This window comes from Rattus norvegicus, chromosome 18 (genome assembly GCF_021556685.1).
Source record: "Rattus norvegicus strain SHRSP/BbbUtx chromosome 18, alternate assembly SHRSP_T2T, whole genome shotgun sequence".
NCBI lineage: Eukaryota > Metazoa > Chordata > Mammalia > Rodentia > Muridae > Rattus > Rattus norvegicus.
This window is the reverse complement of record NC_141551.1, coordinates 56,066,013-56,078,286: the sequence shown is the minus strand read 5'-3', so window position 1 is coordinate 56,078,286 and position 12,274 is coordinate 56,066,013. Positions and strand designations below refer to the sequence as shown.

General features: G+C 45.1%; 1 protein-coding gene across 3 annotated transcripts; it reads right to left on the bottom strand.

The window, feature by feature from the left end:
• Positions 1-413: 413 nt before the first annotated feature.
• Rbm22 (RNA binding motif protein 22) lies at positions 414-11,636 on the bottom strand. 3 transcript variants are annotated; one of them, XM_087592820.1, is made up of 12 exons: positions 11,507-11,636; positions 11,081-11,134; positions 9,981-10,194; positions 8,836-8,865; positions 8,147-8,279; positions 7,004-7,104; positions 6,251-6,423; positions 5,430-5,630; positions 3,490-3,654; positions 2,277-2,365; positions 2,005-2,136; positions 414-1,308 (listed from the first exon to the last, which is right to left on the bottom strand). In XM_087592820.1, the coding sequence occupies exons 5-12, from the start codon at positions 8,229-8,231 to the stop codon at positions 1,178-1,180; spliced, it is 1,077 nt and encodes a 358-aa protein (XP_087448946.1). In that variant the 5' UTR covers positions 8,232-8,279; positions 8,836-8,865; positions 9,981-10,194; positions 11,081-11,134; positions 11,507-11,636; the 3' UTR covers positions 414-1,177.
• Positions 11,637-12,274: the final 638 nt, after the last annotated feature.

Here is a 12,274-nt window from a genome sequence, read left to right as displayed (position 1 = left end):
CGGTCTTAAAAAACTGAAAAAGTGGGGTTGGGGATTTAGCTCAGTGGTAGAGCACTTGCCTAGCAAGCACAAGGCCCTGGGTTCGGTCCCCAGCTCTGGAAAAAAAAGGAAAAAAAAAAAAAAAAAAACTGAAAAAGTGGGCTGGAGAAATGGCTCAGAGGTTAAGAGCACCGACTGCTCTTCTAGAGGTCCTGAGTTCAAATCCCAGCAACCACATGGTGGCTCACAACCATCTATAATGGGATCTGATGCCCTCTTCTGGTGTGTCTGAAAACAGCTATAGTGTACTCATACATAATAAATAAAAATCTTTAAAAAAACAAACAAACTGAAAACGTTCCCATTAATAAACACGCTTTTACTTATTGCACATTTAATACCAAAGGGTAAAAAGAAACAGAAATCCAGGAACATTTGGAAAATTGACCCGTTTTTAATTAAAAACAAAAAATACAATACAACATCAAATTCCCCTTACCATCTACAATTCAGTTAAATTCAAAAATTCTAAGAATGAACCCAGTCTCCTGCCCAGAGGCAGTGAGAAAGCCGCTGAAGACACAGGGAAGTGCGGACATCAGTTCCAGCTGCAGGCAGTCTGCCAGTCAAATGGACTCTAAGGCGCTTCCTTTCAGTTTGTCAAAGTGTTTCACAGGAAGTTTCTTAAAATCATTTCATCTCAGGCACCCTCTCTGAGGGTGTGACTTCAAATTAGTTAAATCACTTTTATGCCACTACAATGATTAGTACTAAATATTTTTTAGATGATATAAAAGAAAATACCAAATAGACATAAAAATGGTCAAAATATTTTTTTAAACTGCAGGTCAATTTTTGCCTCCCTCCCAAAAAGATACAAAATGAACACACTAGGATGGGGACTCCGCTGGTTATTCCAGTTCACCATGTGCGTGTTCCCACAGGGTGGGAAGGGAACAGACATAAGGCTCTTAGTACTGCTGTGGTGGTAAGCAGCTATGTTCAGGACAGCTTCTTGTTTTAGGCCCGCCGATCCTCTGAATACATGTGGGGAAGCATAGCTGTGTTCTCTGCCCACATCGGGACACATTCAGCTACCATGGAAACTACAAAGCAAGGGAAATTATACTTATCCCAGGACTCGTTTACTGGGATTTGAGTGCCCTTTCTTCCTCAGAGGCCAGGTGGTGACGTGGTGCTAGGGGCTGCTGTGCTTTCCAGCATGAGCTCCCATTCTCTGAGGGTCCTGAGACGGGTAGTGGATTGGTCCTGGAGCTCTCATGAAAGGAGGGGGCGGTCCCATTGGGTGGAACAAGTGTGGTCCAAAACCTGGTGTGGGAGAGAACAGATTAGACTTGCGCTCCCTTGACAACCTTCCAAACTGAGTCTTCCTAGGATCTCAGCCACCCACACAGAAATCAAGGCTGATCAGTGTTAAGTAAATGTCAGTGTGCAAGACCTGCTGAGGACCATCTGCCTTCAATCCTTGTTTTTCCCTCAGTCCAAAAACTCCACACTCCTGCTCCTGGTAGTATGTGACCCTACTGTCTGCTACTTATCAAACATGCAAATCCTACCAGACAGGAGTCAGGATGGGGAAGTCTAGAAGGAAGCCAGGCCAATGTCAAGACCCTTTCTTTCTCTGTGCTTGACTGCAGAATGAAAAGACTGTCTTCACAGACACAGGCTTGATATCGAAGACCACTAGCCACCCACTACTTCCTGCATTGTTCACAGTCATGCACACTCACACTCGGTGCTATCGCTTGAACTGTTTGCTGGTGGCCGCTGACATGATAGAGTGCATAGGCCAAAGAGGCACTCACGTCCATAACCTACCCCATGTCATTTTGTAGGAAGGGTTTCTATCGACAGCAGTGGTTTACTGATTCCCATCCTTGCTGTGGACAGGTTAACAGCTCATCAGTTAGGATGAACTGACAAAGAGCAGACTGGTGGCAGATGGCCTGAGGTGCGGGACTTTCACAAGGGCTTCTCAGGGCCAGGAAGGAAAAAGGCAGTTACCTGGGGGTGGGGGTGGGGCGATCCCAGGGGGTGGGGGCAGGGCAATATTCACTACGGCTGGAGGCCCACTTGGGGGCAGGTTGAAGTAGTTGGCAGACGCCTCCTCTTCTGCGGCAGGAGGTGGAGGCAGAGCTGGAGACAAGGGAGGACAATCAGTACCACGTGCAGATGTCTCTAGCACAGACATCTTGGCCTGCCACACAGGCCACAGAGGCACGCCTGCTATCTTCTAACAGAAACCCCAGCTGAATGAGTCTCTGACATGAACTGACCTCCAGGCAGTCCTGGTACAGGTTCTAACTTGATCCCAGAGTCTGTAGTTCCATCCTTCTCTTTTTCTTTTCCTCTGGCTGCTTGGGATCTGGAGACATATATACACAGGATTATCAGCACTGCGTCCCATCCCCAGTAAAATAGAGTTCCATCCCTCTTTCCCTTGGGTGTGCATGCCTTTAATCCCAGCATCAGGAGACAGAGGCAGGCAGATCTCTTTGAGTTCCAGGACAACACAGAAAGACCTGATCTCAAACAAAACAAAAGAAGAAAACAACCAGACCAACACCACTGTCACTGCCAGGGAGGGCAGCACTCATGTGTGCAGCAGTGCTCAGCAGACAGAAGGCCCCCCAGGAAGGGAACTGTTGTCAGCCTGCTCCTCTCTGTTTTCAAGATGGACACAGAGTCAGTCCCCTTTGAAACTTAGGTGGTGCAAGCCTTTACTCCCAGCACTCAGGAGGTAGAGGTGGGGGATCTCTGTGAGTTCAAGACCAGGCTGGTCTAAGACTGAGTTACAGGAGTACACTGAGAAACTGTCTCTAAAAACAAGACAAAACAAAACAAAACACCAAAGCAAACCACACACACCCCCCCCTTAAAAAAAAAAAAAAGAAAGAAAAAAATTTACAGCCTTTTCTCTTTTGTGGACAATTTCAAACTTAAAACGGATCTCCTTCTGCTTTAGTGCCTTTCCCTCCACTCCCCAGTACTCAGTCTGAGGAGAGCACTTAGGTCTAATTCAACTGTGACCCCCAATATCTACCTTTGGCAATCTTACATCATGTTTACCTTACAACGGCTGCTAAAAAATGAAGAACTCCAAAGGAGCAGGTTATTAGAGCAAGACCTTGAATATATTTCTAAAGGAAGAAGCTTCCAAATACTAAGAAATACAAAAGAAGGGGCTGCAGGATAGCTCAGAGGTTAAGAGCACTGGGTGCCCTTTCAGAGGACATTGGTTCAATTCTCAGCACCCACATGGTGGCTCATAACCATCTGCAACTCCAGTCCCAGGGGATCCAAACCCTTTCCTGGCACCAGGCACACAAATGGTACAGACATGCAAGTAAGCAAATCACCCACACACATAAATGAAGTCATTTAAAAAATACCAGAGAAGGGCCTAAAGATTTGTAAAGGCCCCGTCAAACCTATGTAAACAAAGCTTTCCATCCCCAGATGAACAGTTTAGAAGAGTCTTGTTCATACCGTCCCCATTTGACATTGAGTCGTCGGCCGTTCACAATCAGCTTGTTGAAAGACTTCTCGGCAGCCACCTCGGCAGCCTGCCTGGTGGCGAACTGGATGAAGGCACACTGCTGCCTCTGTACAACAGTGACTGTGCGAATCTCTCCGAACTGGTAGAAATGATTCCTGAAGAGCACAGGCCCGGGAAAACAGGTTAGTAACCCAGACGTGCTGAGAAAACAGAAATGGGCTACGGAAGTGTTCCGAGTCACTAGCCCCTTGGACACACAGGGGAGCCCCTCGGACACACAGGTGCTTGTCTTTAAGGCTCTCTCACACCTGCCCTACTGTAGGTGCTACTTGTTGGAGATAAGGGAAAAATTAGGCAAAAGTTCTTATGTATCTTGGAGTTTTTCTTGGGGAGGAGGGGAGGGCCTTTAATTGGTCACTTCAGAGCCATAGTTTCTTACCCTAGTATAAGACACTGGCAAACTACAGCTGTTACGGTCCAAGTGCCAAGACCATTTTCATTTGAGATTAAGCCTTGCTATGTTATACAGGTTAGTTTTGATTTCATGGACTCAAGTGATCATGCCTTAGCTGGGCTGTAAGCAAATACCATCACGCCCACCTAAGAACACAATGTTTAAGAGTTGAAAACTGAATGGCTCAATGGCAGAGCACGCTGGCCTAATATATGTGTCCTGGTTTCAAATCCTAGCACTGGAAAATAAATACAAAATATTGACTGAAATTTAAAAAGCTTAAAACTAAAAGAAGAAAGAAAATGGAAGACAAGAAGAAAGCCAGGTATGGTGGCCCAGGCACAGATTCTAGTACCAGAGAAAGGGGAAGGTCTTGAGCTTCAGGACAGTCTACATGACAAGACCCTGTCTCAAAATAAACAAAGATAAACAATAAGTAAATAAATACATCAAAATCAAATCCTACAAATGAGACCTGGTGGCTCCTGCCTATAACTCTAGTACCAGGGGGTAGGGGCAGAAGAGGCAGGAGAGGGCGAGGGCAGGAGAGGCAGGAGTTTAGGTCCTCAGAGTTCGCCACACTAGCCTGAGCTGCAGGGAACTACATGTCACAAAGCAAAACAAAATGGGAGCAATAGCTCAAAGAGATCACATAGGTCAACTAGGCCCAAAGTGCTTTCTCTAGCCTTTTTATAAAAGCTAGCTGGCCCATGGAGATTGCTAGCTCAAAGAGAAAGGCTACCAAGGCAAGAGTTAGTTCATCTCCCTGGAAGAGATCTCTCTTCTAGTCAAACACAGTGTAAGCCAGAAATATAAAAAGCAACAATTTAAACCAAAGAGTTTTGGAATTGCAGGGCGCTCTGCCCTCCACAACAATCAGGTGTGTATGTATGTCATCCTTTGGCGGTGATGGCACAACACCCTTACTCCCAGCACTTGGCAGACAGAGGCAGGAGAACCTCTGTGAGTTCGAGGCCAGCATGGTTAACAAGAGTGAATCCCAGAACAGCCCAGCTAGGGCTACAGAGAAAAACCCTGGCTAGAACCCCCCCCACCCCTCCACCGCCCCCGCCACCTGCCCAATACGGAGAGAGCTGGCTCAGAAGTAAAGAGCACACAGTGCTCTCACAAGGATCTAAGTTTGATTTCCACGCTGAGTGGTTCACAACCACCTGCAAGATCTAGAGCTCTTTGGGTTCTTGAAGCCACTTGCACAAGTCTATAGTAACTAAAAAATTAAAAAAATTCAAATGGGTCTTTAGACCCCTATATTATTTTTTGATGCAAAGATAAAAAGCACTCTTGAAAAATACAACTCCTCTGGCATCATAAAAAAGAGATTTATAAAATTTTGAATCGGCATTCATATCAATGACAGACTGGATAAAGAAATAGAAGTATGTCTGGTGATATTATTGCAAACTATTTACTCAAAGGCAGTTAAAAGCAAAGAGTTGTGAAATGACGCTCACAAACCTGAGGTCTGTTTCAGTGATGGTGTCTCCCAGACCACCCACATACAGTGTGGTGATCGTCTTATCCTCCGGTGGGTCAAGACGAGGCATGGTTGAAGCCCGCTTGAGAAGCTTATCAGCCACAGGGTCGTTAATTCCATAGTACCGGTCTTTTATATTCTGATCAGCAAGAGGGTCATCTGGATCGGTAGGCTTCTCATGTCTAAGATTCGCAAGTGGGAAATGCACCATGGTGAAAGAAAGGGAAAAATATCACTCTGCAGTAGCTACATGGTAAGGATCCCTCAAATGCCTTTCAAATTAGAAAAGTGTCTCACCAGGAATAGTTACTACACAAGAGCAAATACCAGAGGAGTTATTCTACCACATCAAGCCTTCCTGATGCTCTAAGCAATCCACTTAAACTGCTCTACTAGGCTCTGGCTGAATCCGACTTCACCTCAGAAAAAGGGTGTGTATTCAGGGTGGTGTTACAGTTAACCAATCATTAGCTAAACCCCTAACCGATGCTTGCAGGAGCCTTTAGGCCACTGGCCTTGCTTTGACTTCAGCTACATTTTGCTATTCACACCATTTAAATGGACACCAAATTAGCATAGAAACTTAGCACTTACTTAGAAACAGTCAGCACGTATAGCATATAACATAGCAATTTCAGTAGCCAAGGCTTAGCTGTAAGTAAAAGGTAATTTAGCCAGGCTCTTATGTTTTAAAGCAGGAGCTACTCTCCTGCGAACAGACCACGGAGCTTTAGCGTTGAGGCCTGAGTTTAAGCGAGCGTCTCCCACTTCTCAGGAGTCTGAAGGTGAGGCTCGGCCTTACCTGTAGGGACACTCCTCTCCCCTCTTACACTCTCCTTTCACCCAGAAGGAACAAATGTGGGGCCGATTCCTTTTGTAGTAAGGTGTGGTCCGGGCCAATTTGAGTAGCATGTCACTAGTGGATGTTGCTTTTCCCAGCATTCCGACTGGCCGTGTTCCATCAGAGTTAGAAATCTGCACAGAGAAGGCAACTTTATAAGCCGTCAATCACTAGGATTTTACCAAACACAAAACTACATCACAAGGCCCTGGATTCAGTTCCCAGCAGCATGTATACTCAATCCATTCCCCCAGATACACAACGGCATCGAGACAGTAGCCAGAGGACCAGGACGTCTGGTGTGAGACTGAGTCATAGAAGTGACAGGGAAGCTACACCCATGGTATCTCAACAATGTCCCTGCCAAAACAAAGGCTGACAAAGTACAGGCAACTAATGACTGCTGAGAATTAGTCTCCCGGACAGGAGTTCCCTAACTGGTTATCCAGTACAAAGTGGTCGGTTTTGAAATCAGATACAGATAGGCCACATTAAATGAACCCAGCAGGTATCAAGCACACACATGCATGCGCATGCATACATGCACGCAGTACACATGCACACAAACACATATGCAAGCATGCCTAGCACACTAATAAAGAAAAGGAGGCCATCTTTTGGGAGGGCCATAGATGGGAGGGGTTGAAGGGAGAAGACATAGGAGGGGTTGGAGAGAAGTGATATAATTAGATTTTAATGAAATAAAAAACATACTTCTCTTTCCATATTTTGGGTGTAATATTCTTTATTGACATCTGATTTAGGCATGTCATCTTTAAATGATAACCCTGCATCACGGACCTGGATGGGTAGGCCTGGTACAAAGAAATTGAGGAATTAATATTCATATTCAATATGTACATAAAGTACAACATCACTCTTCCCTTCTTGGTCCTAGTTGGTGGGTCTTTGAGAGATGTTCCAGTAATCAAGAGAGCTGCTCTACGGAGGACCAACGTGCGGCTCCCTACAACCATGCAGGGTGGCTCACTGTAACTCCAGCTCCAGAAGAGCCAACATTCTCTTCTAGACTCTTCTAGCCCTATACCCCACCCCCACATATACACAAATGAAAAACAAAAATAAATCTTTAAAATCAGATAATCAACCTACTTGTGACAGTTTACAATGTTTTAAATCAGACTGTTTAGCACCATCGGGCTAACACCTGCTGCGGAGACTACCTAAGAAACTGTCCAAATTCCTGTGCTGACATAGAATACGGTGACGTGAGTGTTTTAGAAAACTGTTTCAAAGAATATACTTTAGGGTCTAATTAAGTTAATAAAGTATCCAGCTTTAATACAATATACCTAAAATACATAGAACAGAGTGGTTTATTGTTAGACTGGATTCCTGTGGACAGACAGTTATGCTTAGCAACACTGTACTCCAGGTCTGAACTCCTGACAAATATATGATATAAAATGATATGCAGCCACAGCAGGTTTCCTCTCCCCCCCTTGCCAGTAGGTAACTTTTTCTGAAAGGAAAACCTCATTTACATAAAAAAGTAAAAACAAAAGCAAGTGTTTTGAAATAGAAGCAATACTTGGTCCAACAGCCCACAGCATAATTAGCCCAGGAACTTGTTCAGGACTGTGGAAAGTTTTCGATCAAAAGGATCCAGGAAAAACAAACAAACAAACAAACAAACAAACAAACACTGTCATAGCAGCAATGCCAACTGGCACAGAGATGGGTGAATAGGCCAGTTCTAGTTTCTTTCCAATTGCTCCTGAAGTTCCTACTATTGCTCTGGAGGTCTCTAGAGCAGCCTAGTTATGGCATTTTTCTTGGGAAAAGCCCTGTTGGGCACCCGCACACTCTCAGATCTAATGAACATGGCAAACATACCGTACTCTAGGTCTAACAGGCAGGTCTGACAAACATTCTTCAATTTACTGCAGGTCTGGCACACTTCAGTCTTCTTGAAGCGCATGCGGACCCCAGGGCACCATCGAAATACTGTGAATGGCCTGGCACAGATCTGAACACACATCAAGGGACAGATTCTTAATCGTTCTGACCTGGACTCAATTCAGACTGAGTAAGTATGGAGATCTGGCCTTAGCAATCATCTATTTACATGTCAGCCGACCCAATCTCCTTTAATTCCTTTTTTTTCTAGAAGTTAAAAAGCTAAAATAGTATAGAAATATGCATTTAGAAGGTCAAAGCCTTCCTACCTAGAGGCAAACAACATTAAATTTTGACTTGTCTGTTTCGTGGGGAACAAGGAAAGTGAAGCAGGAAATATCTCTTCCAGAATATTGTGGCAGCCACAATCCTCCTCTTCCTCCTCAGCTAAAACTCTCAGCACACAAACTCGTGGTGTTTGGTGCATATTTAGACACCTGTTTATGAATTAACACTGGAATGGCCATTTTCTTTTCTCCCATAGCTATTGACTATATCATGAAAGCTGTGAGCATGAACTCTGAATGGAGGACCTCAAAACTTAGTAAACACAAAGCCATTTTGGTAGAATACAGGGAAGAAAAGGATAAAGAAAATGAAAATTAACTCTTAATAGACATACTTACTTTGCATTCTTTTCCATATTTTTCTTTGGTCTGAAATAGAAAAGAACTGGAATTACGGCAGAGAAAGCAAGCACACAGACAGACAGACAAATGAAACCAACCCGGGTACCTGTTTCTCCCCACCTCCAAGTACAAAACATGGTATGTGTGTGGAGATCCCTGGAAAGACAATCAAATCAAACCTAATTCATCTTTTCGTTGGGGCTACGGTAAGGGATGCTGTGAGGGTCAGATCCAATTGTCAACTTGACGTAACCTAGAATCAAGAGCCTCCATGATGGACTGCCTACCTACATCAGCCTGTGTGCACGTTAGTTGACGTGGGAAAACCCAGCCTGATCATGGGCTGCACCATTTCCACAGCTTGCACCCTGGACCCTGGACTCTGGAAGTGAAGAAGGGGCTTAGCACTAGCAAGTACACATGCATTCATTCTGTCTTGACTTGGATGTGATGTAACCAGCTACTTCGAGTTCCTGTTGTCCTGACTGCCCCACAATGATGGACTGTGTCTGTGAACTGTAAGCCAAATGAAACTCCACTCTTCTACGCTGTTTTTGTCAGGGTGTTTTACCACAGCAAGAGAAATAAAATTAAGAGAGAGATATTCCGACAAGATCATATTCTCTTTTGATCTAATACCAAGTGTCTTCCTGGAGCTTTAACTCTTAGATTTACTTCTGACTTTCAAGAACTAAAATTCCTACTAAAAATCCATATATTTTCTCTTATATGTTGAACCTAGATTTTAAATTGTACTTGTGTATGTGTGTAGATCATGAACCAAGAAAAGGGACCCTGAGTGGGAAGAAAGAGTTTGTATGTGGGGATAATAAAACAGGTGTTGTTAGAAAGAAGGGTAAACTGGGGGATCTAAGAAAATGAGGCAGAAGGGGCAGGGAGAAAGGGGCAGGGCAGCGGAAGAGGGAAAGAATTGAAATCGAAGTACATACGAAACATGCCAAGATGAAATCCATCCCTTTGTATGCTAACCTAAAAAAATTAATAAGAATGAAGAAATCTGTTCTGGAAGGTGGCTATTTCAAGGGCTACTCTGTTTTCCAGATGAAAGCTTCCACAATTTCTAGCACATGTTTCTTGCTGACTAATCTTTGAGGAAACTGTTTAAACATCAATCCAATCACCTGGCTGGTTGGCTATGTGTTTGGTGGGAGCTGGCCACCAAGCTGATGACTGGTCTAGGAAAACCAAGACCGGAGATGGCAGGCAGCACCTGAAGCGGGAATGGCTTTTTAAAGCATCTACTCTTGCAATGTGGTCGGCAGCTTCTCCTCATGAGAGTTCGCTAGGTCGCTGGGTTGGAGGAGGTAGACAGTGGGGAAGGATGGTATCTATGTGCTTTAAGAAAAAGACAAGGTCTCATTACATAACCCTGGCTGGCCTAGAACTTGATTTGCAGACCAGAATGGCCTTGAACTCACAGAGATCCACTTGCCTAAAGGTTGGGATTAAAGGTAGCCATCACCACTCATGGCTGGTTTAGGAATATGTGTTTTTTACACCCAATGATGTCTATTAAAAAAAAAAAATTAGCGTCAATTAAGAACTGATTTTTTTTTATATTAGGATGTGGATATGCCATCTAATCTTTGTTAACTAATGGGATGAATTTTAAAAATTCTTTTGGTGTGAAAACCAAAATTCCCAAGGTCTCCAGCCACCAAATCAAGTAGGATGATAACTAGAGACAAGTCTTTCTATAGTTTGTGCAAAAGGTAACTGCTCTGGGCTCTCCTGTGCTGGTTGGTGCACGGTACGTATCCAACGTTCTGTTCCCATAAACTATAGAGTCAGCATCTGTGAGGCCGATCACAACATACAACCCTATAATCATTGATGCCTGTCGCTATTTTACCCTTTTTGGAGAGGAGACGGAGTGTATCTTAAACTAGAGAGACTACCCCAAGGCACAGTGGCTGAGAGATACATGACTAGTAGCCAGGAAGTAGTGCTACGTAAAGATATTCTCGCCTGTCAACAGACCTACTTTTTAGGTTAGATGCTCAACAAGTATTAGCTGTTATGTTACAGCTCCTATGTCACAGGATTACTGCTCAGTATCTAGGAGAGGAAATAGGTAGGGCAGTACTTTGCAAGTTGTCCTCCTCTTTGGGTTAGAAAGAGCATCAATTCTTCTAACGGCTAAGAGAAACTCTTTACATTTACCTTGCAAGGACCACAAAATAAGGAACAGTTTACTTCCGCTGCACAGGAAAGCACTCACCATTCGTATATAAGGGTTTTCTCCAAGACACGTCTGACACAGAATGGGGAAGTCCTGGAGAAAATGGAAAAGCTGGTTGAAGATCAAGTCCCGAAGACCCTGTTCCCTCAGTCACTGTCCTGGGGCTGGGAAGGATGCAAGGCTGGCAGGAGCCCCAGCTCCCTCCCGCACTGGCCGCGGCCCGGGAAGGGACGCTGTCTGCACTTCCGGCAGGAAGAAAAAGGAAAGCATCTGGGAAGAGTGGAGTCGCCGGGTGGACACTGGTCCCGGGACCCTGATCCGCCGCACGAGGGCTCGCTCTCCTCCGGCTACCCCACCGAGCTAGGCCGCAGCTCGGTTCTGGCCGAACCCACCGCACCCTAGGGCAAGGCTTCCCCATCCGGCCCGGCCTCGCCGTTCCCGCGTCCTCCTCCGGCGCGCACTCACCGCGTCCTCCCAGTTCTGCCTGTTGTAAGTGTTGGAACCCAGAGAAGTCGCCATATCGGGAGTCCCGGGGCAGCTCTGGCTTCCGACTCGAGAGACCGACCGCCACGATCCCGGCAGGCACAGGGGTAGCGCCGAGCTACGTATAATCTGCGCGCCTAGGACGGCGTGGGGCGTGGCTTCGCGGAGGGGTGTGGTCTCGCGTCAGAGCCCGCGGTTCAAGGGGCTTATGCGGAGCTCTACTGCTCGTCCTTGCCTCTAAAGAATAAAGACCCAGTAGGGTCCAAACGCGTGGCTAGGCGCAGATGTCTGCATTTCTAGTACTTTGCTAGAAGAGAATTCATTATCACGAAATCACATTTAACTAGACATCCTTTATATTCTGTTTCCACCCTACCATTACGGTAAGGATGTTGGTTACATTTTTATAGAAAACGTTTTTTTTTGTTGTTGTGGTTGTTTGGTTTTTGAGACAGGATTTTTTCTGTGCAGCCTGGCTGTCCTGGAACTCACTCTTAGATCAGGCTGGCCTTGAACTCACAGATCCGCCTGCCTTTGTCTCTCGAGTGCTGAGATTAAAGGTGTTCACCACCACCATTTGTTTTTCATGATGTTTTTCAAAGACTTATTTACAAGTTTTTAATTCTGTGTCTCTGTGTGGATATATGTACATGAGTGTAGGTGCCTACAGAGGCCAGAGACATTAGAGCCCCCTGTAGCTAGGTGATTGTGAGCAATGCAGTGTGGGTTCTTGGAGTCTTAGGTCTTGCA